Source organism: Hyperoodon ampullatus (genome assembly GCF_949752795.1).
Source record: "Hyperoodon ampullatus genome assembly, chromosome: 13".
NCBI classification, from domain to species: Eukaryota; Metazoa; Chordata; class Mammalia; order Artiodactyla; family Ziphiidae; genus Hyperoodon; species Hyperoodon ampullatus.
In genome coordinates this window covers 43475895-43502732 of record NC_136926.1, presented here as the reverse complement: position 1 = coordinate 43502732, position 26838 = coordinate 43475895, and the positions used below count along the sequence as shown (strand labels likewise).

The window sequence follows — 26838 nt, the reverse complement described above, 5'->3', positions numbered from 1 at the left end:
TTTTTCTTTATCATATTTGGGCAGAAAATTTTCTTCAATATGTTATATACTTTCCAATCTTAGTTAGTCTGGGGTTTGATCTGGGGATGACTTAATTTGGATGATTCTTGTATAGGCTAGAAAACCAATGACCACACTTGTTATGCATCTCTGAATTAAGAGTAAGCAGGTTCTATGAGTTTGAAGGGAGTTCCTGTGAATAAAGTGAATGGAAGATTTGATATCAAATTTGGATGTTCAGAAGACTTTTCAGCCTAATTCTCTGCTGACTTCAGAGATTGACAGAAACAATCTTCAATTTTGAAATAATGCTAGGGATTGGTTTGTTGTTTTTTTTTAACCTATATGAAATTACAAGAAAAGATTTATTTTTCTCTCTCTCTCCAGGGTCATTCTGCTATTTAAAGTCAGAAGAGACCATAAAGTTTGACACATAATAGGAGCCCAATCAATACTACTTGAATGAAGGAACAATGAGAGCCCTTACAAAATGTGTTGGCGTTATGGTTGAGAGGCTTACTACCCGATTGAGTAACTATGGTCAGTGAAGGGATGTTTCTCTCTAAAAAACCTTTACTGTGAGTCCAACAGGACTGTGTCAGCTCTAAACTAACCCTCCCAAGGTAACCACAGATTTTCATCCTAGGAATCAGGATCCTGGTCTAAGACACTTTGATTACAGGCTCATGGCCTAAATGGTTGGCCAACTATCAGAAAACAGAATCAATCAGAACACTCCATTCTCCATGCATTCCATATAATTTAGAAGCTACTTGCGTATGTGTGTGAGAGTGTGTGTGATATAAATACATGTATTTTAAACCCAGGCTGAAATAGGTGGAAAAGTTATCATTTGTGTCGAATTCCTTCACTGCTCTATTGAATGCTATGAATTATAATATCAAATAATATAGATAAATATTTTACTATAGACATGCTTTTCTGGAAGTATCCCTAAGAAACCTGTTTCTTTTCCCAGTGATAGAGGTAATATAGTCCTACTTGTTAGTGAAACGTGACATGAGACAGGGGCATACATTCTTAACAAATAAAGTCATTAAAACTTTCAGTTTAAGCTTTAGCTCATTTGTTCTAGGCGGTGCCCCTGGGGCTCCTGTTTGAACAGCACACAGCAAGGTTAGATTTCGGAGGCAAAGTTTTCATTAGCTTCTTTTGAAAGATGCCTGAAGTCAAATCCCTTGAAGGACTATCCTCCCCCAAAATCATTGCCGCTCTGTTGGAGAGGTGAGATGGATGATTAAGCTACAAGGAAGCCGCAGACTGAAAGCAGCTGGGAAATGGAAATTTTAAAGATAAACTGATCAACATGCCTGGAAAATCTCTACAGGATAGAAATGAGGGAAAGAAGAATTAGAAATAGAATTTCAGGTGCTGTTTCATGTCAGGGTATTAGAGTCAGATTTGGTGAATCCTACGAGAGGGAATAATGAACGTCTTTTTGGCTTTTAAAAGAAGACTATTTCACAGAAATTTAAATGAGTAACCATCTGAACAGGAAAGTGTTTTGATTGGAGGAGTTTCTTCCAAGATTATTTTTGGTTTATTTTCTTTTTAAGTATAATGTAAGAGTCCAGTGAATAGGGGACTTCCCTGGTGGTCCAGTGGTTAAGACTTCACCTTCCAATGCAGGGGGTACGGGTTCGATCCCTGGTCAGGAAGCTAAGATCCCACATGCCTCCTGACCAAAAGACCAAAAACATAAAACAGAAGCAATATTGTAGCAAACTCAATAAAGACTTTAAAAATGGTCCACATCAGGAAAAAAAAAAAAAAGTCAAGTGAATAAATCTTAGGCATACATACGTGTACAACTGTTTAACCTCCCAGATTAAGATTCAGGACTTTTCTAGCTCTCCAGAAGGCTTGTTCTTATCCCCTCCTAGCCAGCTACCCCCCGCCCCCCAGAAAAGCTGGCCAGTGATCTGAGCTTTGTCATCACAGATTCCTTTTGCTGTCTGTCACCTTGGGGGAAGGGAGTCATTCGAGATGTGCTTTTTTTTTTTTTTGCGTTACGCGGGGCCTCACTGTTGTGGCCTCTCCCATTGCGGAGCACAGGCTCTGGACGTGCAGGCTCAGCGGCCATGGCTCACGGGCCCAGCCGCTCCGTGGCATGTGGGATCTTCCCGGACCGGGACATGAACCCGTGTCCCCTGCATCGGCAGGCAGACTCTCAACCACTGCGCCACTAGGGAAGCCCCCCGGGATGTGCTTTTATGCCTCAGGGCTGGCTCTCTGAGATCCAGAGATGTGTGTGCAGCATCCCCACTGTGTGGTTACTAATCTCTTTTATTTTCATAAAATCAGTTAAAAAGGGAGAAATACTGTTAGAAGGGGAGAGGGAAATGCATGTGTTGTGGGGGGGGCAGTCATAGACCATTTGTACTCACTTTAAAATGCCCCTGCTTCTCCCTGAGTGATAAGTTCAAGTTTATCATGATTTGGGCGTCCATAGATTAAGAAAAATTCAAGCAGGGTTTACTCTGCTGTCCAATATGACAGCCACGAGCCACACTTGGCCTACCTACCTTAAAATTTAAATTGATTAAAATAAATTAAAATTACAAATTTAGTTCCTCAGTCGCCCTAGCCCCACTTCAGGGGCTCAAATAGCCACATGAGGTTCATGGCCACCCTACTAAATGGTGCAAATATGGAACATTGTTTCCATTCTTGCAGAAAGTTCTGTTGGACAGCGCTGTTTAGAAAGCTGGCTATGAGCTTCCTTCCTCTTCCCCTTTTCCCTTCATAAGGATGTTATGGTGGGTTTACTTATGTTTTCATTGTAAGTTACCATTTAATTCTGTGGTCCTCAGACCATTGTCTTACAAGCTTCTGTTTCCTGCGTTTGCCCTCCATACTTGGGAAGAAAACAAGTGGAAGAATTCTCACAGTGTACTGAAATTTTAATTTCTAGAATGTACCATGTGCTCTCCTTCCTGCATCCCAATGTGAGTTGACTTCTCATCCATCAGATCTCAGCTTAGACTGTCTCCAGGGAGCCTTCCACATCCCACCTCCCAGCCCCCAAGACTGGGGATTATGTATCCCTGCAGTTAAGCTGCCACAGTAAGCTGCTGGCCTTCCCCTACCTGTTTCCTGGCTTCTTTCTCCCACTGAACAGGACCAGCCTGTCCTTTCCGCTGGTGTCTGTCCATCCCTAGGGACACTGCCTGGGACTGTGGAGGGAAGGAACAGTGGGCTGCACAAGGAAGGGGCAATAACCAAGTAACTTAATGTTAGAGTGGGGTTCCTTCCCCCAGCCCACCACCCGGATGAGGAGTCTGTTCCAGAAGGGGGATTATCAGAAACACATTTCTGTCTGGCCACCCTTCCGAATACACCTCAGTGCTCTGAGCTGTTTCTCCAGCAGTGATGATGGCACATCCAAGACGCTTGCACTCTCTCTGGTTAAAGTTCATGGTTTTTGTCGCATCAAAAGTGAGATGCTAAAAGACATATACAAACTGAGATGGTGCTGGGAGAGCAATTAAAAATGGGAAAGTGTAGTTAAAGAATGGTGATAATATGATAGAAAATTCTGCTGCATCTGGCAGCAGGCAGCTGTTCTTGGCATCACAGGCCAAGTCTCACCAAGCCAAATGACCTCTTGGGGAGGCGGCTGTATCCAGGAAGGGTAGGAATCAGGATCAGTAGCAGAAATCCCAACTCAGACCAGCTTTAAAGATGAACTTATTTTCCCAAGTATCAGGAAATCAAGAGATTGGAGGCTCAGAGTTGGTTGATTTGGTGTCTCAGCAGTGCCAGGGAGGACCCAGATCAGCCATTCTGGACATTGGCTTCATCCTTAGGCTGGTAGGGAAGTGGCTTCTGTAGGCTCAGGCATCCCATCCGGGACCTCAACATCTATAGATAAAAAAGAGAAAGTCTCAGTTCCGGTCACTGGTGAGGGGAGGAGGTGGCCAGAGTTGTGTCGCTGAAGCATCTGGAGTTGATGCAATAGATCCGAGGGTCTCCTACAAGCGCCAAGACCACCCGGCCCAAATATGCTCCCCCACCCCAGCCTATGCATTCTTTCAGCCTGCATCAGTGCAGAAAATACTGAGTGGAAACCCTTAACTCCATTAGCTAATAGCAGTTAATGCTTTAGAAATGATCTAACTAACGGCAAATACAGAACACAGAAAGCTCCCAGGATGGGAAGAGAGAGCCTCGGAGAGGACGTAGGAAGGCTCACCAAGGACCAATTATAACACGACATGTCTTACTAGAACCTACAAGGACCTACTGTATAGCACAGGGAACTATACTTAATAGTTTGTAATAACCTATAAGGGAAAAAAATCTGAAAAAGTGTGTGTGTGTGTATATACATATAAATAACTGAATCACTTTGCTGTACACCTGAAACTAGCACAACATTGTAAATCAACTATACTTCAATTTTACAAAAGTCTTACTAGTCTGCCCGAGCCAAGCCATTAGGAAACTTCCTCCTTGCCCTTAAGGGTTAATCCCCCCACTACCCCTAGCCCCCCAGCTGAGGAAACACTGGTTTAATTTTAAATTTAGCAATATCTATACATCCACGATTTTCAACGTACATGGTATATATTCTGAGAAATCAGGAATCCTTCAACCGATCAGTTATGCTTTCACTTTTTCCTCCTTCTCCGTAGACCTCACAGAGTTAGAGCTGTGCTGAGTGAGGTCACAGTCTAACTACAGTATTAACCCTGCAAAACTGTTCATTTTCGCCCGAGCACCCAGAGGCAGGATCTACAATGTGTCTAACTGAAAAACTATTACAGGTGATGCAGTGCTGTGATGGACTGAATTGTAACCGAGACGGGGATGTGTGTGTGTGTGTGTGTGTGTGTGTGTGTGTGTGTGTGTGTGTTTAGCCAAGAAATCATTTTCTAAAAGGAAGTCAGGTAGTACGTAGCTCTTAAAAGTCGAGGTTATATGATTGTATTTTTAAAGGAAAAATGCATTTTCTGACACCCAAATTCTAAAATTCTACTTTGAATATTTCCCAGCCTTAACTCTTTTATATTTCCTACCAACTGTGTCCTTGTTTTTTAGTTTTTTCCCCATCCAGTACCTCTTTCACTTTTCTCTCTGTGTTACAAACATCCCTTGTGGGTTTTTTTGTTTTTTTTTTTGCGGTACGCGGGCCTCTCACTGCTGTGGCCTCTCCCGTTGCGGAGCACAGGCTCCGGACGCACAGGCTCAGCGGCCATGGCTCACGGGCCCAGCGATCTTCCCGGACCAGGGCACGAACCTGCGTCCCCTGCATCGGCAGGCGGACTCTCAGCCACTGCGCCACCAGGGAAGCCCCCGTTGTGTTTTTTAGTATCTATTTTGCATTGTTAAAAATATACAGGAATGTATAAAGAATAACACAGTGAACATCCACGAACCCACCACCCAATTTAAGAAATAAAACATTAGCTCTTTTTTCTATGACTGTTCCTGAGCTCTGTTTAATTCAGCCTGGAGAAAAGCACCACACAGATGGTCAACATTTTGTGTAAAGGCCCAGTCACCACCCCGTTCACAGTAGATGCGGAGTTTCAGAAAACACGTGCGTTCCCAGTCTTGCCTGGACGTGTGGTTAATGCTAACTAGTCTAACAGTTGTGCCCCAGGTAACTCCTAAAGCTGTTTCAGATCATAAAATCTAGGATGTTTTGCAAATTTATATTTCATCATGCTGGGCTTTATGCACAAAAACTAGATGACTTCCCGTTTGTAATCTCCATCAAAGGCATTTCTCAAAATCCCTTTATTATGCCTTATCACGGGCGCTACCACACATTGTTTGCATGTTTGCAAACAATCTCTGGCTAAATTATAAATCTACAAGTATCCTTGTGGCGTTCGCCTAGCAGAATTCAGACATAAGCGCTATTTTAGCTTATTCCTCAATCGCAGATTCTAAATATTTGACCGCCTTCATTGAGTGCCAGAGACCTGACTTGACTTGTCTGTGGTTTGGGCTCTAATTTAAAAGCAATCAACCATGTCTGAATAGTGTTTGAAATATTTATATTGTATCCATGGAAAGGATGTCGTATTTTATTTTCTCAAGAGTATAGTTTCTTTAGCACGCCCTCGCTGCCGTCACGTGATGCTCCGTTTGCTCCCGTGGTACCTTTGCCTGTGGGGCGGCACATTGTACACGAACATCTGCCTCAGCCCAGCCTTGGGACCTTGATCTCTTCCAGGAACCCAGCATGCAGAAGAGCAGCTTGCTCATGGCTCCCAAGCACATACTTAATCACTGGAGGGGACATTCTTTTCAAAGTGTCCCCAGCCCCATAGTCTTATAGGGAGAGAAGCAGGAACCAGATGGGTAGAGTGTGGGTTGATTTTTTTTTTTTTTCTATCTGTTGACTGATGAACTTCTGGTGCCTATTTGCAAGGTTGCTGTGAGTTTGTGAGCTGGTGTCTAGACCAGTCATGTCCTCTTTTTCCTGATTTGGAAGATAGAAATTGAAGAAAACATTCTGCAGGACCCAAGTGCCGGAGGTCTGAATTTGTCCCGAGCCCACAGCAGTCAGGACGTTTTCCAAGAGAAGGATAAAGCATATGTATTTTATTTAGAGTGGACTGTTTTAAGTGTTATCTTTTCATTTGGAATGAATAGTAGTTCTCCACATGCCATTAACCAGTTTTTAAAGGCGAGAATTCATTAGTAAAATAAGCCATCACAGTGTGTGGGATGATATGAAATGAACATTAGCTCAGCTCCTTGATTCTGAGCATGGGAAGTTTTCCTTTTCTTTGTTACAGATTTGGGGGGCTTTTTGATATTCATTACAACAAAAGCGAGAGCTTGCTGATCTTCCAGATTTTATTGCCAAACGAATATCAACACTAGTCACTGGCTTCTTCTGTAGGATGTATGGGTTTCCTTTCTCTCCACAAACGAAGACGTGTCTAAACTTGCTTATCTCTCTATAGGACAGTCGGCCCAATATGTCAAGACCTCTGATCACTAGATCTCCTGCATCTCCACTGAACAACCAAGGCATTCCTACTCCAGCACAACTCACAAAATCCAACGCACCCGTCCACATCGACGTGGGCGGCCACATGTACACCAGCAGCCTGGCCACCCTCACCAAATACCCCGAATCAAGGTAATTCAAAAAGCCGCAAAGTCACGCTCCAGAGTGCATGTATTTGATGATCTAACTGTTTTTCCTTTGACCAGCTTAGCAGTGCAGCCTCGCCAGGGTCGGGGGTAGGACATGAAAGCATCATGTGGGCCACCTGTTATGGAGGCAGCTCTGGGACATGACCGTAAATCTCCTACGAGTCAGGGTTTGATCCAGAGCTTAGCCGAGTACGTGTGAAAGTGTCACTGAGATTGGATGGAGTTCTGTGATATTTCACTCCTCTGAGAGCTTCGCGTTTCTCAGCGTAGTAAACACAGGATGATGATTTCTACCCCTGACCTTTCTTCTGTTCTCTTCTTCTAAAACACACTTTCTTATCAAGTCTTAGAATTTTATAGTTGGCCCAACTTGTGAACTGGAGAAAAAAAAAAGAGAGACTCTTATCAGTAGGGCAGTATATTTAGAACAGTTGGCAGAAGTACAGAAAGATAGCCTTGTTTGAAAAAAAAAATGAAGAGCAGTGGACGTTATGAACGCTCAAGGCAGATAAGCAAATAGGAAAAGGGTATGAACGGGGAGAGTGGTTTCTAAATGGGCGCGTACACCACGCTGATGAGAACTCCCCTCCCACGCCCCACTCACCCATTTCTTCTTCTATTTTTAAAATTTTATTTATTTATTTGGTTGGGCTGGGTCTTAGCTGCGGCAGGTGGGCTCCTTAGTTGCGGCAAGTGGGCTCCTTAGTTGCGGCATATGAGCTCTCAGTTGCGGCATATGAACTCTTAGTGGCGGCACGCATGTGGGATCTAGTTCCCTGACCAGGGATCAAACCCGGGCCCCCTGCACTGGAAATGTGGAGTCTTAACCACTGCGCCACCAGGGGAGTCCCGCCACCCAGCCTCTTCTAAAGGAGTTTCCAAGAAGACAATTTACTTTGCGCCCCAGGACACCCCTCCTGGCTCCACCTAAATCTGGGGGCTGAGGCAGATCCTATTAGGGAATTTATCTTCGGGCCATTCGGCTGGTGGGTAGAGGAAGAGGCATGAGCTCACGTGGGCTGATGTCAGGAGAAAGGGTGTTTCTCTGCTTGTTTCTGCTCAAATGGAATGGAAACACAGCACTTGGGCTTCAGAAAAGCACTCACTGCATTTCTGAGAACGTCCTACAATATGACAGGTATCAGGTAACTTACAGCCTAAGAAGAGAGCACTGACATACAAATCACTGTCATAACTGCACAAAGACTGCTTTTTTGGTTTTTGTTGGTCTCACTTCACTATCTGATATTTTATGAAGGAATGTGAAGGTTGAGAAAAGATGAAATATTTTCCCTCTCAATTTCCAGATTTAATTTCTACAATAGACACAAAATGATTTTTAAAAAGTAGATGTTATAAATTCAGTTACCCAAAACACCTGTATATTGGGAATTCCCTGGCGTTCCAATGGTTAGGGCTCCATGCTCCCACTGCAGGGGGCATGGGTTCTATCCCTGGTCAGGGAACTAAGATCCTGCAAGCTGTGCAGCATGGCCAAAAAAATAAAAATTAAAAAAAATGTATATTTTTAAATGAAATGATCATATCAGTCAGTTGTTAGTATTACTGAGTCTCCACCCTCCCTAAATGCATTGTTATTGGATGCTACAAAATTGTTACATGATGGTTATATTTCTTAAGAGTATCATTATATAAGGGGTTCTTTTTTTTTAAAAAAGTCTATTTCCATTCCTTCTAACCTTCTAATACCAACATCGACAATAGAAAATCACTGTGCCTCTTCAGATGAACGCTTAATTATAGGGGGCACGTCACCCAACAAACATGAGTCAAAAGCAAGTTTCGACGATAGCAGAATGCACTGGTCTGATCTGGTGGCCTTTTGCTTCAGTCTGATTATTAGACTGTGATACAGGAGGGAAATTAGTCATTACACTATTTGCATGTGATGTAAATGGTAGGTTTTCTCGTGCTCATTGCATCTGGGTGGGTCTCTTCCCACTGACTAAGGCCCACCAGGGTTTTGGCTTCTGTGAAGCTCACTGGTGTCACTTGGCGCATTGGCCATGGTATAAGGTAGACAGTGAGGGACTCAGTGTATTCAGTTCCTCTCTCTCAAATCATTTGCCATTTCAATCGTTTCGATGCTTGGCAGTATTTAAGACCTCTGATAGTGTCTCATTTGGAGCGCCTTCCTCAGGCCAACTTTCCATGGGTATTTCTAAGAGTCCCCTTTTTGTCCCTTATTATTTTCCCCCTGAGACGTGCATCACGTTTCATGGATCTCAGTACGGGTTCAGCACTCTCGGTATCTGTACTGTCTCATATGGGAACCACTAGCCACATGCAGCTTTGAGCACTTGACGTGTGGCTGGTCCAAACTGAAATGTCCTTTTAGTGTAAAATATACACTGGATTCTAAAGACTTAGTGCCCCCCAGATGTGAAATATCTCAAAAATTTTATATCGATTTCATGTTGGAGTGATACTATGATAATATATTGAGTTGTATAAATAAGAATAGAGTTAAATAAAATATATTAAAATTAATTTCACCTGTTTCTTTTTACTCTTTTAATGTAGCTACCAGAAAACACAAAGTTACAGATGGGTCTCACTCTTTATTGCTGTTGGACAGCACTGAACTCTATATATGCACAGATTTTTTTAAAAAATCTCATTAAACCTCCCCCTCCCGAAACCTGATACTTACATGCATCATAAATTGAATTTCTCTTTCACCAACTTAATTAGAAAAGATAAAATTGTTCATCTTTCTTTCTCGATCTTTCTCTATGCTTCACTGTCACCTCTATGCTCCCAGTGTCCTGGGAGCAACATCAAAAATAATACGTGGTTCATTAGTCCCAGGTTTGAATGCTGACGCTCCCATTTAATAGTTGTTTGGCCATGGATAGGTCCAATTTCTAAGTGCCTGTCTTCTGTCTTGTAAAATAGACACAAATACGTCTTCTTCCAAGGTTATTGGGAGGATTAAATGTGATTATGGAAAGATCGACATGGCCCTGTGCCCAACACGTTGTATTGCCTTTATACTTAATCTTCTGCCAAACCCAGCAATTGTTTCTTTTCAAACTGCCTTCCAAATTCCAAATATATCCCATTCCTTCATTTCCTAGACCACAGAAACAGCCTCACTTCTGGATACTTGCCTGGATTTATAAAGGCTCAAGGGCCTCCTTGCCTGCACCTTCTGGTCCTTTATCTTTTTTTTTTTTTTTTGCGGTACGCGGGCCTCTCACTGTTGTGGCTTCTCCCGCTGCGGAGCACAGGCTCCGGACGTGCAGGCTTGGAGGCCATGGCTCACGGGCCCAGCCGCTCCGCGGCATGTGGGATCTTCCCGGACCGGGGCATGAACCCGTGTCCCCTGCATTGGCAGGCGGACTCTCAACCACTGTGCCACCAGGGAAGCCTATTGAGTGGTTTTTAGCTAACAGGACTGGACATAAAGGCTTCAAATTAACTGAAGTGCTGCATACATCCGTGGTGTGGTCTGTCTTTACCAACATTTCGTGTGAGATGCAAAACAGTTCTTTGGAAGTGTTTATGAGACAGAGGCTGATCCACACCACCTCAGTGAAAAACACTGTTCCCTTTCAGGGGAGCCTACAAGTCTCCAATTCTGGTTGCTATTTTGAATTACAGTCACGAAGAAAAACACCCAGTTCAGATCTGCAATAATTTTACATCAAATAAGTAAAACCAAAAAATATATATATATTTTAAATAGATATACAAAGAAGATAGAACATATTTAACAATTTGTTACCCTGATTTCTAAGTTGTAAATATGTAGGCATATGGGAGGTGGACCTCACTTGTACTCTTGCCCTGAGCCCCCCAAATTTTAAGGACAGACCTGATTATATCTGACTCAGAAATCCAAGGTACCCACTAACATCATTGGTAACAAAAAATCTAGGTATCTAATTTGTCATAAGTAAGTAATATTGGTACCAAAGTACATGGCCTTTTTAAAATCTCCTATTGTTGACAGTGAAATATCTTCTTAGCCACACGTGTGTGTGATATTAAAGAAATGTTCTTTGCTTTAAAAGAAGACGTAAGTCTGAGCTCAAAGTTAGGTCTGTGTCATCATTTACTGTCACCTCAAACGAAAACAATATTAACAGCAGTTATATTGATTGTTATTCAGATGTGGACTTTTTAAAACCAAGAAGTGGGCAAATACTGCTGATTAACCACACCTATTGGGTGGCAGTGAGGCAGGGATCTTAGCTAAAAGAGCTACTAACCTAGAGGTGAAAGACACAATCTCCTGTTACAATCCCCTGAGCCATCCGATCTGCTTGCTTGACAGAGCCTTTGTATATTTTAAACCAAGTATATGAGTTAACTCCGACATAAGGAGATTATGCTGAATTGGTCTCTCCTAAATAGCAGCAGTTACTAAGCACACTGGCGTATGTAGGTAATTGCAAAACTCAAGAGACTCAGCTTTCAACGTTGCAGTCGACACCCATGGCCACCCAAGGGGTGTGTGTATCTGGAGCTTTAGGATGGCGATGCCAGGCATGTGTGCCTTGCCAGTAGAGATCTGGTTTTGGCAGGCTTCACCCCCGATGTGCTGACCATTCCAGGGTGGTTACGTGGAGCTGCACTGGAGGGAAAGTGGGGCACTTGCAACGTTAAGGGGTTGGTCCGCACTCTCAGGACAATTGAATTCTAATGTCTGGATTTCCAAGTAACTGCTGTGCACCAGTCCCTGGAGTTTTCTGTAATCCCGTGTCAGGGCTGGGGGTTCTGTGCTCTGACTTTGACTTCACAGTTCCAGTTCACACTATGGTCCCTAGACACACATGGTGCATCCCACGTTGTCATCACACAGGCTTGCGCTTCAGGAGCTCAACAAAAATGCCCCCAAATTAATGCATCCTGTTCATTTGCCAAACAGTTCCCTGAACTTTCTTTCAGAATGATTGCGTGGCACTGAATACAAAGCTTTTTATTATGACCTGCTCTTTAGATCAGCATGATTTATAATTCAATATCTATCTCAAGTTTTTAAAAAACTTGAATAGGTTATTGGGGGTTTTTAGATGAGTGGACATCAACCTGGCATATATAGTCTCAGCACAAATGGAAAAAGAACGTATCCCTGCTGCTGGGAAAATGCCTATGGAAATGCATACAATGAGGACAGTCTAATGAGCAGTTCTGACTGGTTGATCTTAAAAAAAAAAAAGAAAGAAAATTCGTTTACAGAGGGATTAAAAGGAGGAAAAGCACTTGGCCAATGAAAAATGGAAAGTTTCTCCAGGATCATAGGGACAAGTTTTCCTCTGCTCTGTTTCTTCTTTTCATCTTACAATAATGCTTTTCCAAAACTGTTCCTCACTTATATAGGCAAAGAGTAAATGAAACCAGCTTCAAAAGACTTTTGTGTTTTTTTTTTCAAAACGATGAAACTGGATTTTCTGTTTAGTGCTGAAAATCCAGCTTCAGTAAGTTAGGCTGCACTGCTGGCAGATTCAGCAAACTTTCTTTGCCACTTGGGCACAACGTAGGCCTAGCTTTTGAAGTAATCTAGCTCATCAAGTCTTATCGTCGACAATCATTTAAAGAAAAATGCAGCCCTATTACAGGTACTGGCCTGTAGTTTTCCCTGTCATGTTCTTTTTTTTCATTCTACAGATTTATTCTGTGTTCCTTGTCAACCAGGGCATACCCTGGCCAACAAAAGTCCTTGCTCTCTTGTCGTTTCCTTGGGGGCAGGAGAGGACAGACATTAAACAAGTAAACAATCAATTAACACTATTTGAGTTGGTAGTAAGTAAAGTAGGAAGAAAAATAAAACAGGATGAATAGCCTTGGGATGTAGGTTGCTTCCTATGTTAAGTCTAAAGATAATTTTATTCTATGGTTTGTTTCTTCAGGATTCATCTTTATTAGTTCGTCTACATTTTCAAGACAAAATCTAGTTTACATTTTAGAGTCTGTAGAAGCAGATTGTTGTTGCTTCAATATCACAGGTCACACCTTTTCGATGACCAACAGCCTCTTCTGAGTTCTGTGATTCACCTCCTGTTATCTGATGTGTGGCAAATACATATGTTCACCCTTCATCTCAGCAGGAGGGAAGGACAGGGTGAAGTCTACTGTCTGAGCTATGGGTGTGGAACAGCTCCAGGCGAGACTATCATCTTCAGATCACCTTGCTAGTTATATTAACCATGATGTTTTTTTTAAATATTAACTCAGTTCAAATGTCACTTCTTTTTATTTTATTTATTTATTTATTTATTTGGCTGCATTGGGTCCTCGTTGCTGCGAGCAGGGGCTACTCTTCGTTGCGGTGCGTGGGCTTCTCATTGCAGTGGCTTCTCTTGTTGTGGAGCACAGGCTCTAGGCCCGCGGGCTGCAGTAGTTCCAGCATGCGGGCTCGGTAGTTGTGGCTCGCGGGCTTAGTTCTTCCGCGGCATGTGGGATCTTCCCGGACCAGGGATCGAGCCCTGTCCCCTGCATCGGCAGGTGGATTCTTAGCCATTGTGCCACCAGGGAAGTCCTAACTGTGATATTGTTTCTGGTACATTTTCTGTAATTTTGCAGTTGGTGGTGACTGAGGTTAGATTTGGTGTTGACCAAAGTAGAGAGTTAACAGATGTTAAAATAAATGTGGGCAGAAGGCCCTTGGAGGTAAACAGTAACAAGGCCAGCGGATCCCTTAGCCTGATCCTTAGACCAGGAAGGTGAGGGCCGCCTTGGCCCCCACAGATGGTGCTGGTGCCTTTGATGGCAGAGCAGTAACAGTGGGTGGGGAGTAACGCTGGGTATTCAGCATGAAACAACTCAGGACAGGACTGTAGGTCACGTTCTCGATTCTTACTACCTTCTCACTTGCCGAGAACTCAGCCTCAGCTTAGCTAGAAACCCTCTTCCTGAAAAACTTTCTTACTTAGTTTTCATCCTTGTGTTCTTGGAAACTAGTATCCGGCCTGGCACAGGGGACATTCACAAGTTTGCTTGATATATGGATTAATTACTGGGTAAGATTCTGTACACAGAGGCCAGATCCTCAAAACAATGAAGGTCAAATAATTGAATAAAGCTATTCAAAATAGAAAGTTACATTTAAAGCTGGACTGGGTTCGTTACCTATATCATTCAGTGTGCCGCCATAAGCTTATAGGAGGGGCTGTTACTGACCCCAGTTAGCAGATAAGAACACGCAGCTCTACGAGGCTTAGCAACGTGTTCAGTCTTATTCGGCAAATGGGGAAGAACCAGGATTCCAACTCCCACTCTGACTCCAGGACATTAGTTTTTTGTTTTTTTTTTTTTTTTGCGGTACACGGGCCTCTCACTGTTGTGGCCTCTCCCGTTGCAGAGCACAGGCTCCAGACGCGCAGGCTCAGCGGCCATGGCTCACAGGCCCAGCCACTCCGCGGCATGTGGGATCTTCCCAGACCGGGGCACGAACCCACGTCCCCTGCATCGGCAGGCGGACTCTCAACCACTGCGCCACCAGGGAAGCCCGACCTTGGTTTTTTAATTCTTTTATAGCCATGCTTCTCAACCCTGGGGGCATGTTAGAATCAACTGGGATTCAAAAAACAACCTGGTCCTTCCCACAAAGATTCTGATTTCATTGGTCTGGACCTGGGCACAGGATTTGCTAACGCTTCCCGTGTTCAGCTATGCAGTCCATCTTCCCACCTTCTGGAACTGCGTTCTAAAGGTGAGCTTTAGCCAAGGGGGCAGCTCATCTACAATATCTCAAGCTATTTTATTCTCAAGGTGGCCTTCACCTAACTCTGGGTCAGTGCTGGGGCGTGTGTGAGCCCTGCCGCCCCCCTGGTGCTGGAGCTCCCGGCCTGGTCTCCTGCCGTCCAGTGTCATACAAATACAGTGCAATCATTTTCTATGTGTGTCATGACTTTAAAAAGTCTGCAAAGCACTGCCTTAGACTGGGCAATGGGATAAGTAAATCTTGTTCTTATTTGCCTGTGGGTTTCAGGAAGCTCTTTTTTTCATGCCCCCATGTCCAGTGCACACAGTCGTCCCACAGCAAGGGACAAAGTTTGCCTTGGACCAGTGATCTTGCCACCTGCTGATGGCCACTGGGTTGACCTGTGAAGAGAAAATCATTAGCACAGCATTCAGTGACCAGCTTCGGCCCCAGCACACTGTGCCCACGGGAAGGAGTGGTCTACCGGATGCCAGGATAGGTAGGGCTGCTAATCAGGTTAGGGGTGTCTAGGTCCACTGATGTGTTAGTCACCGCCTCTCTGCTGGCCTCCTCCCTTTCCCGTTGCTACTGGAGCAGTGGACCCGAGTGCCCCACGATGCAGCAAACTTTCTCAGGTTCACACCACTGCACAAAACACACGTGCCTGCACCAATCAGAAAAATTGTTTTAAAATTTTTTAAAATTTATTTCTAAAACATGCCCTCTAAGCTTACACTTTAAGTTTTAAAACAAATAATAGATCTACCAGTAGTCTTCAGTGCTTTGAACTGTGCCTGGCAATGCTTGATAAATATTTGTCGAATGTTGAATGAGTTTTGCTTAGTTGAGTTGAATGAGTTTTGTTCTGACCTGGAGCAGCTCAGCCATCACAGGGCTGCTTCAGTGTGAAGGTCAAACATTTTGAATCATCAGGTGCTAACAGTGATGTCAGATTGTAACGGCAAGCCCAGACCAATCTGGGCAGCAAAGATTAACATCCTTTTTCCTTCAAGGCAGAGACCAGAAAGGAAATTTCTAGGCTAATTACGCTGAAGGGAAAAGGTAAGGAGAAGGGAATAAATCAATCCAGTCACAATCCAGAGACCAATGAGCCAGATTAACAGAAGGGTGACACCTGCCTTCAGAATGTTTTCCTCCAACTGATAATCTCCTACCTGAGCCCCTCGGATCATCTCCAGATGCTTGAAAGAATGCAGATTCCTTGTCTCCGGCCGCCATCTGTATCCCAGGATGTGAGGGAAATGAGCAGTTTTCATTGGCATCCAGGAAATCCACCTGCATCTCCGAGTTTGGGCCACAGATCTGCAGAGCAGGGCAGTGAAACATCAGTGCATCCCCCTGCAGCACGGTGGGGACAGCGGTGGTGTGGCTAGAGACACAGTGTTAGAGCGAGGCTTTTCTTAGTGCTTCTGGCTTGATTCTCAGCACTTGGGACAATAATACGGACTGTGCTCATTTTGATCTGTCGTGATAAATGGTGTCATTGGGGAATGCCAGCGTAGTTTTTGCCCTGTGCTCGTTATCGTACTTTCGTGTTTCCTGCCTCATCATACAAGAAATACTTTGATAATAAGCTATATGTTCTATTTACTTGTTTGAAAAAGTTAATTCATAGGTATTTCGTAGAAGATTCTGGTAATTTCGTACAAGGTTAATATGTGAAAAATATGCTCCACTTTACTGTGTTCTTCAGAATAGTTCCATTAGAAGGGCTTAAAATTGACAATGGTATTTTCCACAACCCAGCTCACATATCTCCTATGACTTTGGTTCCTTAAATCCTGTAGTTTCTGCTGGTCACATAACTCTGATTCTGGTTGAGTGCTTCGTTTGAGAGCTTTTTATGGCAAATGAGAACCAACATTAATTTTAGGTGAATTTCCAAAAGACAAGCCACATTTTGGCTATGTAGAGAGCTTTGTGGGCCAAATATCACACCCCAGAGCTTGTGTCTACCATAGGGCTCTTAATTCCGTCTTCCCAGACCGCTATGGTCTACTTTGCAGAGAGATGAAATCTCTCCGTATATCTCTGTGCAGGATACAGTGAGGTGTCTATGCTGTGTGTATTCTTGCCTGGAATAAAACAATGCACAAGTTATTCTCAAGTTGGGGGAGTCTTTTTTATTAAGCCAATGCAGAAAATAAACTTCCCCTCCCTTAATTTCTGAAGAGAAGCATGTATTCAAAACAAAATCACATGATGTTATAGTTTGCATGTAAACTCTGAGGACTTAAAACTCTGAAAGTCACACTGAACGATCCCTTATGGGTCCACTGAACACCCAGATGCCCTCTGCTGAAACTTGAGCTGTGGTCTTAGAAGAGTCCATTTCACTGCATCTGCCATGTCTGGCAGTTTGTTCTATTATCAATATATAAATAACCCATTAAAATGCCATTTCTTTTCATTAGAAATGCAGGATTTATTGACTCAAGTTGATGAATTATCAATATTATGCTTCTGAATGATTACTCTCAAGGTGCCTGGAGATAGAAAGTAGCAACAATTTGTCTCCAAAATAACAAGCTGAAGTGGGTGCATAATGCTTGACGTGTGGCTTCTGAATTTGCCCAGGGTGGTCCTGGTGGGAGGATGAGGGATGTGAGAGGTGGTGAGGGATGAGAAGTCAGCTGTGCTCTTACAAGGCGTATGCATTTCATGTGGTCATACTCCAAAGGCAGACACCCAGAATTTCCAATTGGGTGGCAATTCCATTTGCAAAAAAAAAAGTGAAAAAAAAAACCCCAAAACTTTCTTCAGTCCCACAATTATAACAGTTTTTTGCTGGACTGTCTGAATCTAATCAAGATGCAGTGTCAGTAGAAATGACACAGTCACTTGGATAATGGCTTCCTGCTGCCACATAAACGCCATGTGTCGGTTTGCTTAGTAATGACCTTGCTGTTTATCTTTTTTGGTGGTAATGATTATTTTTACTCCTGTGCAACTTTTCTTATTGTGTTCCCCATATTCAGAAGATAAATTACAACTGTGCATAACAGCTAACCACCACTTTCAAACAGTGGCGGACCTCACCAGGCTCAGAGGGCTTCGTAACCGAGAGGTGAATCTGAACTCACTCAGACCTGTTTCCATGATTTGAGATGAACGTGCTCCAGAACTCCCACCCAGCCTCATGAGGGCTTGGCTAGGTGCCTGCCACCCCTCCAAAAATTGATTTTTTTTTTAAACAGCTTAAAAGGTCCTGAGGGCTTCAGAGCTTACCTAAAAAATGAAAGCCCTTCTATCTCAAAGCGTTAATGTCAAAGAAAAAAAGAAGGATCTTTTAAGTGTATCCTGCTGATCCAGAATCTTAGTGGTACTTAAGGTACTTCATCACATCACCATTTTGATGCTACGTTACAGAAGGAACAAGGTGGCGTGAAGGGTGGAACTCAGAGAAAATTGTTGGACACGTTAAAATGGGCTGGAATAAAGGTTATAACAGTGAAGCAAGCCTGGGGAGCCATGATCAGTGTGAATGAAGCTCTGGTCTCCACCCTGGCAGACATCTGTGACCATCACAAAAACCCAACGGTGACGACACAGTTTGTATTTCCAAATACACGTCCTGACAGGCTCTTGAAGAACCCATTTGTAATCCTTTACATAGATTTAAGAACTTCGAGAAAGTAGTTGTTTGTAAAAGAAGATTTGGCTTTAGTGCACTTTCACTCAGGACTTGCAAATGAAAAGTTATGTGAACAAAAGATAGGGGAAGCAAATGGTTATCAAATGACTCCTGCAGTCTGTCCCGTTCTATATATGATCACAGAAAGGAAGAAGAAACATGAGAAATTCTTGTCATTAGCTGGGATACTTTTGTTTCTTCAAATGTTTTGCAGGTCAGGGCTTGGTTCTGGTTTTTGTTGGAAGGGACAGGAAGAAACATCGATTGATGCACCTACCGCCCAGCGAGTGTATGGACCGGCTTGATGCCTTTGGGTAAATTCTTAAACTGTGATAAACAAAGCCTGAGCCCCAGAAGGGCGTGGACGGTTACACAAGACACACACCTGTGACAGCACATTGTTGACCGTGGTACAGCCAAAGGCAGGTGCTGTCAACAGTCACTTTCCTTATTTCTCAACCCCACACACCCGAGAATGTTGTCTTTGAATCATGAGCTGATACAAACTTCATATTTTTCACATGTCATTTTTGATTTGGTGACTATGTAAATAATCTTGCGCCATAAATTCAAAATCTTAAGCTTCTCAGAGTACAAAGCCAACCAGGTACATCATCCATCGTGGTTTGAAGAGGCAATTAGACAGTGTTTCCAACAAAAGGGTAGGGTGGACATTTTATATATTCTTTAAAATGTTTAGGTACTTATGAAGCTCTGTAAACATGACTCTTGTCCAATTAGCAGCTTTCTTTCCTTCTTCTAAGGAGGTATAACTCACAGTCCTGGGGCTAAATCTCCTCCCTTTGTCTTTGTCATCTCAAATTCAAAAGCCTAGTTTCTGAAAGTGTTTTTAAGCCTCCTAGTCACTCTGAAGTCATACAGTGACAGAATAATTGATTTTCATTCATCCAACCACCTTTCAATACTCCTGAGTATTTGAATGATACTCATAAGACTCTTGAACGGTGTCGGTAATGACGTGTGTGTGTGTGTGTGTGTGTGTGTGTGTGTGTGTGTGTAGCAGGATAGGGATACAAAGGAGACAGTATAGATTCACTTACTTTCTTCCATACATCTTCTGTTAGGTTTTCAAAAAGCATTTACCTCGCCTTTAAGTAAATTATATTTTTCTTGTTCTTTCTTTTTATATCAAGCACTGTGTGAAGCCTCTTTTTCACTTTTAGGTACTAAGCAAAATATGTAAATACTTCCCTGTAAACTGCTGTTTTGCTGGCTCCATTACAAGTAGGAAAAAATTGTTAAATTGAAAATAGAAACAGCTGGCTTCGCCCTAGCCCTCTCCTAGTGTCATATAATTAATAGGATGCTTTTATTTGAAAGGACTGCTGTGACGTACTGTAAGCCAGTTCCAACAGCCTGGGATAGTAAGATACCAGAGGAAATGGGGACGGGCTCCGTTCCACATCCTGTTTTTACTGATAGCCTCAAAGTATGGTGGAGAGAGTGGGGCCACTGGGAGAGCACAGCCACACAGGGATGGGCTGAGTTCATGCCATTTTATGAGGGAGATTGAGGGCACAAATGGAAGAGTCAGGGATGTTTCATCATATAGGAAGGCACTCCTTCAACAGCTGGGGCTGCTAACACGCAGAATCCCAGGAATAAGAGCAGTCACTCAAAAATAAGTTCAATTCAACGGGAACACATGCAAAAGAGTTTGCTTATGTAACAAGAAACTGGAAACAAGAAAACTGGAGTGGAGCTGCAAGATGCAGAAAGGTCGGCGGGAGGTGTCTGAGTGGGAAAGGAGCAAGAGTTCTGGGACAGACGGACACTGAGAGTCAGAGACAGTGTCGAGGTTGGGCTGGCCCTCCCTCTTCCAGGACGGGAGGCTGCATAGTTCAGCAGTGACCTGGTGGCTCTGCGCCTCAGTTTCTCCATCACTAACATCGAAGTATCACCTGTAAATACTCTACCGTTGCTGTGAGGATTAAAGCAGATAGTCCATAGAGTTTTTAGCAGAGTGCCTAACACAAACTCAAAAAATGTTTTATAACATTTTTTCTCTGAATAGTAATTATTACTGTAAAATGGAAAACATATTCTAGAGTTTTAAGTCAAGAGAAAAAAGGAGTGTGTCACAAATACCTCCAAATGTAGAACAGCCCACTCGGAGCAGTGGGGGTGACCTGGGGTGCCGACCGGTGCACACGTGCGGGCTCGCCTGCCCACAGAGAAAGCAAGGGGAAGCCTAAACAGAAACCGCTGGAGCCAAAAATACCAAAGTGGGCTCCCATGGGACACCATGATGCTCTGATCCAGGACTGACCTTAAAAAGTAGCCCTTTGGGGCTTCCCTGGTGGCGCAGTGGTTGAGAGTCCGCCTGCCGATGCAGGGGACATGGGTTCGTGCCCCGGTCTGGGAGGATCCCACATGCCGCAGAGCGGCTGGGCCCGTGAGCCATGGCCGCTGAGCCTGCGCGTCCGGAGCCTGTGCTCCGCAACGGGAGAGGCCGCGACGGTGAGAGGCCCGCGTAATCATTTTAAAACAGACACTTGCTCAAACCAAAGAGCAGGACCAGGTGATGTAAAAAGTTGTCTTCTGGGACTTCCCTGGTGGTCCAGTGGCTAAGACTCCGTGCCCCCAATGCAGGGGGCCCGGGTTCCATCCCTGGTCAGGGAACTAGATCCCACAAGCCTTAACTAAGAGTTCAAATGCCGCAAGTAAAAGATCCCACGTGCCGCAGCGAAGATCCCACATACCACAACAAAGACCTGGCGCAGCCAAACAAGTAAATATATTAAAAAAAAAAAAAACTACAAGTTGTCTTCTGGGACCTACCTGGTGGTCCAGTGGTTAAGACTCCGTGCTTCCACCGCAGGCGGCGCAAGTTGGATCCCTGGTCTGGGAACTAAGATCCCGAATGCCCCGGGGCACAGCCAAAGAAATAAAAAGTCTTCCGATTCAAGATGCACAACAGGATTTTATATACCATCAGATTCTGTTTGGGCATTGCATGTCATCTCCAAAGGATGAAAATCTGTCAACATTTATGGAGCCCAGGCTTAACCGAGGGGCAGAGTGACCACTGGGCAGTAAGGGAGTGGCCCTGAGCTGGGCTCTGAAGTTCCACTGCCTCAGCGCGGGTGGACTGGCTGCAGTGTCTTCACCTGTAAAACGAGGGTGATGGTGTCTACCTAGCAGAGTTGTTGTGAAGGCTCAGTACTGTGCCCTGCATGTAGAGGACACTCGGTAAATGTAGGTCGTATTAGACATCCATTTATTCCTCGTAAGAATTCTTTGGACAGGGTATTATCCCATTCCTCAGATGAAGAAATCAAAACTCAAACCGATTTGGTCCTGAAGATGGTAAAGCCAGGATTCCAACCCAGGCCTGTGAGTCAGAGCTGAACATCCAGGGGCTTCCGAGATATTACTGAAGGCACCACGGCCAAGCTCTTGTGCCCTCACAGGCTCTGCTCAGGTTGACCCTTTGAGAGAGATGCTCCTCAGTCGTTGGTGTTGCCCACCTCACCCATCAGGCTCTTTCTTGCCTGAAATCCCTTCTCCAAGCCCCTGTGCCCTTCCTCTTACACCTGGTGATCCTGAAGACCCAGCACAGGGTTGCCTCCTGCAGGAAGCCTTCCCTCCCTGCCCTGGGCTGGCTAGGTCCCTGTCCCCTGTCCTTCCATAGCACCCAGCAGGACCGCATCATGTTCATTTGAAGAGGCCTGGCAGAGCATCAGGAACATGGTAGGCATTCAATAAATGTAGGAATAAAAAGGCTACTTTTGTAAATTCTGGTATTTAAAAAAAAACCAAGTTAATTATAATACATTTTTCATAATAAGCAGTTCATGTAATTTCTCCTAATTTAAACAACTTTCCCCATGAGTCAGGGGAGAAGCCATGAGATTCCTGGAGGATCAGCAGCCCCCCGAGTGGCTCTGGGCTCCCTCTGAGGCATCAGTATTGCCGTCAGCGTTCAATTCTCCAAAACGCTGAGTTCCGCGATTGTGGGCGCTCTCATACATTTTCTTATATTTTAAACTTGCCTTTCCTTTCTTCCCTACTTTCTTCAGCTCTATGTATCATTAAAGAAAATGATGCTGCCACGGGGAACAGGTACTGGAAACGCTACTTCCCCATAAGTAGATATAATTTGTTCTGTTTGCTTTTACTTAGAAGGTATTTTCTTCCTTCTCTTAAATTACTTCCATCCGTTTCTATAACAAGCTCTGAATTCATTTTTATCTGTGTTCATGAGATATAGATGAAACTTCCCAAGTCTTGAAACTATAAAGAACTATTTCTAGAATTTTGTTAACAGTTATAAGTGAATTAAATGCTGTGTGATAAGTAAGGTTTCAATAACAGTAAGTTAACTGGTGATTTTTTTTAACATTATAATAATACCCAGCTTAGCAATCTCCCTCTTTTTTTAAGAAAAACTTTTTATTGTGGACATTTAAAAATATATGCTTGGACTTCCCTTGTGGCACAGTGGTTAGGAATCCGCCTGCCAATGCAGCAGACACGGGCTCGATCCCTGGTCTGGGAAGATCCCACGTGCCACGGAGCAACTAAGCCCGTGCGCCACGACTACTGAGCCTGCGCGCTGCAACTACGCGGCATGCGCCTAGAGCGTGCGCGCCTAGAGCCCGTGCTCTGCAACAAGAGAAGCCCCTGCTCGCTGCAACTAGAGAAAGGCCCGTGCTCAGCAACGAAGACCCAACGCAGCCAAAACTATAAATAAATTTAAATATATATACATGCGAAAACAGAATACGATATTGAACCCTCACATTTCAAAAAGTTTGAGATATCAACCTAGCACTTCTCTTCCTTCCACCCATTTTGTATCCTTCCTCTCCCATCTCAGCAGAAAGGAGGGAAGGGGACCCACTGGTTGCAATGCTGACTTTTCTGTCCCCATCTCTTTCCTTCCCTGCTGTTCCGAGTCCGGATTCCACTGCAGTGACAGCTCCCCACACACCTCTCGTTTGTGTACCCACACCTACAAACACACACACACACACACACACCCCACACACACACAACTGCACAACACAAACACACACACCTTCACCCAGCCCTCTACCTCATTCACCATCTTCCTTAGGTATAATATATTAGGACAGAAACTTGGTTGGCAATCTACTAACTTGAGTTAGTAGACATAAAAAAGTATGAAGCCACAAGTGCTTCTGAAAACAAAATTATTCAATAGAAAAATACTCTGTAAATCCGATTTTTTAAAAAAGTAACATCCTACTGATTGGTGGACTCATGGGAGGGTGTCCTCCATGGGCTTCAATGTGACTGTCTTCTGCCCATCCCCCCAGGGGCAGCATGGAGGGTTTCCAGCCAGCTCTCTGTCTAGCCAGCTGTGCATCCTTGAGCATTACATTTCTGCATTTGTAAAATGGTACGTTGATCTAGGCCATCCTGGAGACTGTCACCTCTAAAAGTGTGGTTGGCTATTTAAGAAAAAGTGCCGTGACAGTTCAGAGTGACAGAATGACTAACTGAGAGCATCTCAAGTCGACGACGTTGACTTGCTCCTCTTCAGTCTCTCTGCTCATCCGCCTTTGCACTGGTTCTCAACTCAGCTGTTCATTAGACTTCCTTGGGGAGCTTTTTAAGAGATGCAGATGCTTGGGTCCCAAGCCCGACCAATAATTACATCAGAATATGTGGCACTGGGCATCTGTATTTTTTAAAAGGTCCCCAGGTGATTTCATTGTGCAGCCAGGGTTAAGAAGCACTGCTCTATACAAATGATGCAGTCAAAAGCAAAGCAAAGGAGGCAGGACTTGGATAAGTTACAAGCTGCATCTGTGAGGAGATGTGATTTCAGATAAAGTGTTTTGATTGTCTCACTTCTAAAGGAGCTCTTTTCCTTAACATCGCTGAGAGCATAGCCTGACATCAGTCCCCGTCGCCCTCAGAACCAAATCCAAACTCCCTGACCTGGCTTACACAGCTCTTTGTGATCTGACTTTTGCTGATTTCTGCTGCCCCAGCCTCATCTCTCAGTTGGCCCCAGTGGAGAGTAATCACATGTCTGGTTTTTTCCAGCTTCAAGCCTTTGTATCTTCCCTACCCCTCTCCTTTCTTATCTAACCTTACCTCCCACCCCTGTACTTGGCCAACTTCTGCTTATCATTCAGGTTCTCCAGTGGACTTTCTTTTTCTTCCCTGTGTACTCCCATAGCCCACTCTGCATACCCACTGGCACACTCAATCACACTGCACTTGATCTGCATTCCCAGCCCCACAGACTGTTAAATTCCACAAAAGTCAAGAGTGTGGCTTATTCTCCACTGCGTCCCCTGTATTTCACATGGCCAGGTTGAGTGAATATTGGTGGAAAAAATGAATGAATAACTGAATGACTACACAATAAAAGAGGAAAGAGAAATTCTTAAGGAACTGAATCACAGTAAATTAGAGAAACCAGGTCCTCTAAATGAATGACTACACAAGAAAAAATTCTCAATGATTGATTCACACTAAGCCAGGTAAGTCAGGTCCTATCCCTATATTCTCTCTCTTTTTTTTTTTTTTTAGCGTTACGCGGGCCTCTCACTGTTGTGGCCTCTTCCGTTGCGGACCACAGGCTCCGGACACGCAGGCTCAGCAGCCTCAGCACCAGGGAAGCCCCCCTATATTCTCTTTTATTTAAGACCATTCTTTAATGCCAGGGAGAGGGGGAGCCACAGTGAGGAAGCCGACTAACTTTCCACCAAAAGGAGCTTAATTTCCTTGGAGATTTGGGCTGCATTATTTCCTCCATAAACAAAAGTAGTCAACAGAGTTAATACTAAAAAGCAAAAAAGAGGAATGTATTTTAATATGTTAATGCAGTTTTTTAGTGAACCTTTATAATTATTTTAATTAATGAAATATTTGCAGATAAAAATGATAATATGGGGCTTCCCTGGGGGCACAGTGGTTGAGAGTCCGCCTGCCGATGCAGGGGACACGGGTTCGTGCCCCGGTCCGGGATGATCCCACATACTGCGGAGCGGCTGGGCCCGTGAGCCATGGCCGCTGAGCCTGTGCGTCTGGAGCCTGTGCTCCAAAACGGGAGAGGCCACAGCAGTGAGAGGCCCGCGTACCGCAAAAAAAAAAAAAAAAAAGTAGTATGTTTGCAATTTACTTAGAAACTCCAGAGGGGGAGAGGGAGGCATAGAGATACAGGTGAAACAAGACTGGACAAGAATTGATAGCTTTAGAAGCTGGGTGGACACATGGGGGTTCATTATATTATTTTCTCCGCTTTGGCATAAAGTTTGAAACTGTCCAAAGTAGAATGTTAAAAAATAAATGTCAAAAAAATAAACTTGTGGAAGGAAGTTTTTCCCTGCATTGCCACTTGGTTCAATGAGTGTTTAAAAAAAAAAAAAAAAAGGCAGCTGTACATCATCCGGAGCAAGCTTGGTCTTGGTCAGTTGAAAAACAGGAATGTTCTCCAAGGTTAGTAAACTGTAATCAGTTCCACATAGTTTTCAGGCACCAGAGTTTACAAGTCACTGCAGTTGATTTGTAACTCCATTCATATGTCCACAAGAAATACAGCCTGTGTCGATGTTCCCCTCTATTTGCTTAGCCAAACAATGCTTTTCCACAGCACATTCAATCTCGAAACCGACCCAGGACCCCATTTTACGATCGCTGGCACCACCCTGTCTTTCCACATTGTTTTCACAAATTCAAAACCTCCTCTTTTTAAAGTTAGCAAAAATCTGCAGCCGTGTCTTTTTTTTATTACTTCTAACATTTGTTGACCCAAACGCAGGGACTCTTTCTTCTCCCAGGGCTCTTTCACCGCAGCCAGGAATGTGCATCCATGTGGCCACCGACTCTTCCTTCCCGATCCCGCCGTCCTCCTCCGCTCCAGCTCCTTCCGCCCCGCGCAGAAGGCAGGAGGGTTTTCCCACTAATTTAAGGCCACGCCCTTCCCACCTTATGGTCCACAGAGCGCGCCCTCCCCGGCCTGGCTCAAACTCGAAGCGAAGGTTCCGGGCCAACGCAGGTTCCGGGGCTTCGGTGGGTTTCTCATCTAACGCGGGGAGTCCTGTCCTTCCTCCCAGCTTCTCACCCCCTTTCGTCTTGAATGATTCCACCTACAGACTCCATTTTCCCCACTGCCTCACCCAGAGGTCGCAGTCACCTCCCTGCCCCGCCCCACCCCACCCCACCCCCACCCCCACCCCCACCCCCACCCCCCGCACCGGATGTTCTTTCAGATTTCCCTCCTCTGTCCTTTGCCTCTTTTCCTGTGTCATCCAAGTCAGATCCGAAGGCGCTTCTGATTGCAACTATGCGCAATTTCCCGTGTCTGCTGGAGGTGGGTTTTGTTTGTTTTGTTTTGACGGTATCCTAAAAACCGCTTACACGA

General features: G+C 44.3%; 1 protein-coding gene across 1 annotated transcript in view; it reads left to right on the top strand.

Annotated features, from left to right (window-relative positions):
* Positions 1-26838, top strand: part of KCTD1 (potassium channel tetramerization domain containing 1) — an 88442-nt gene that overhangs the window by 38336 nt on the left and 23268 nt on the right. Inside the window, exon 2 of the mRNA XM_079717964.1 lies at positions 6948-7126. Coding sequence (XP_079574090.1) covers positions 6963-7126 — 164 coding nt within the window. The 5' untranslated portion in view covers positions 6948-6962. The remainder of the gene's footprint in view (positions 1-6947; positions 7127-26838) is intronic.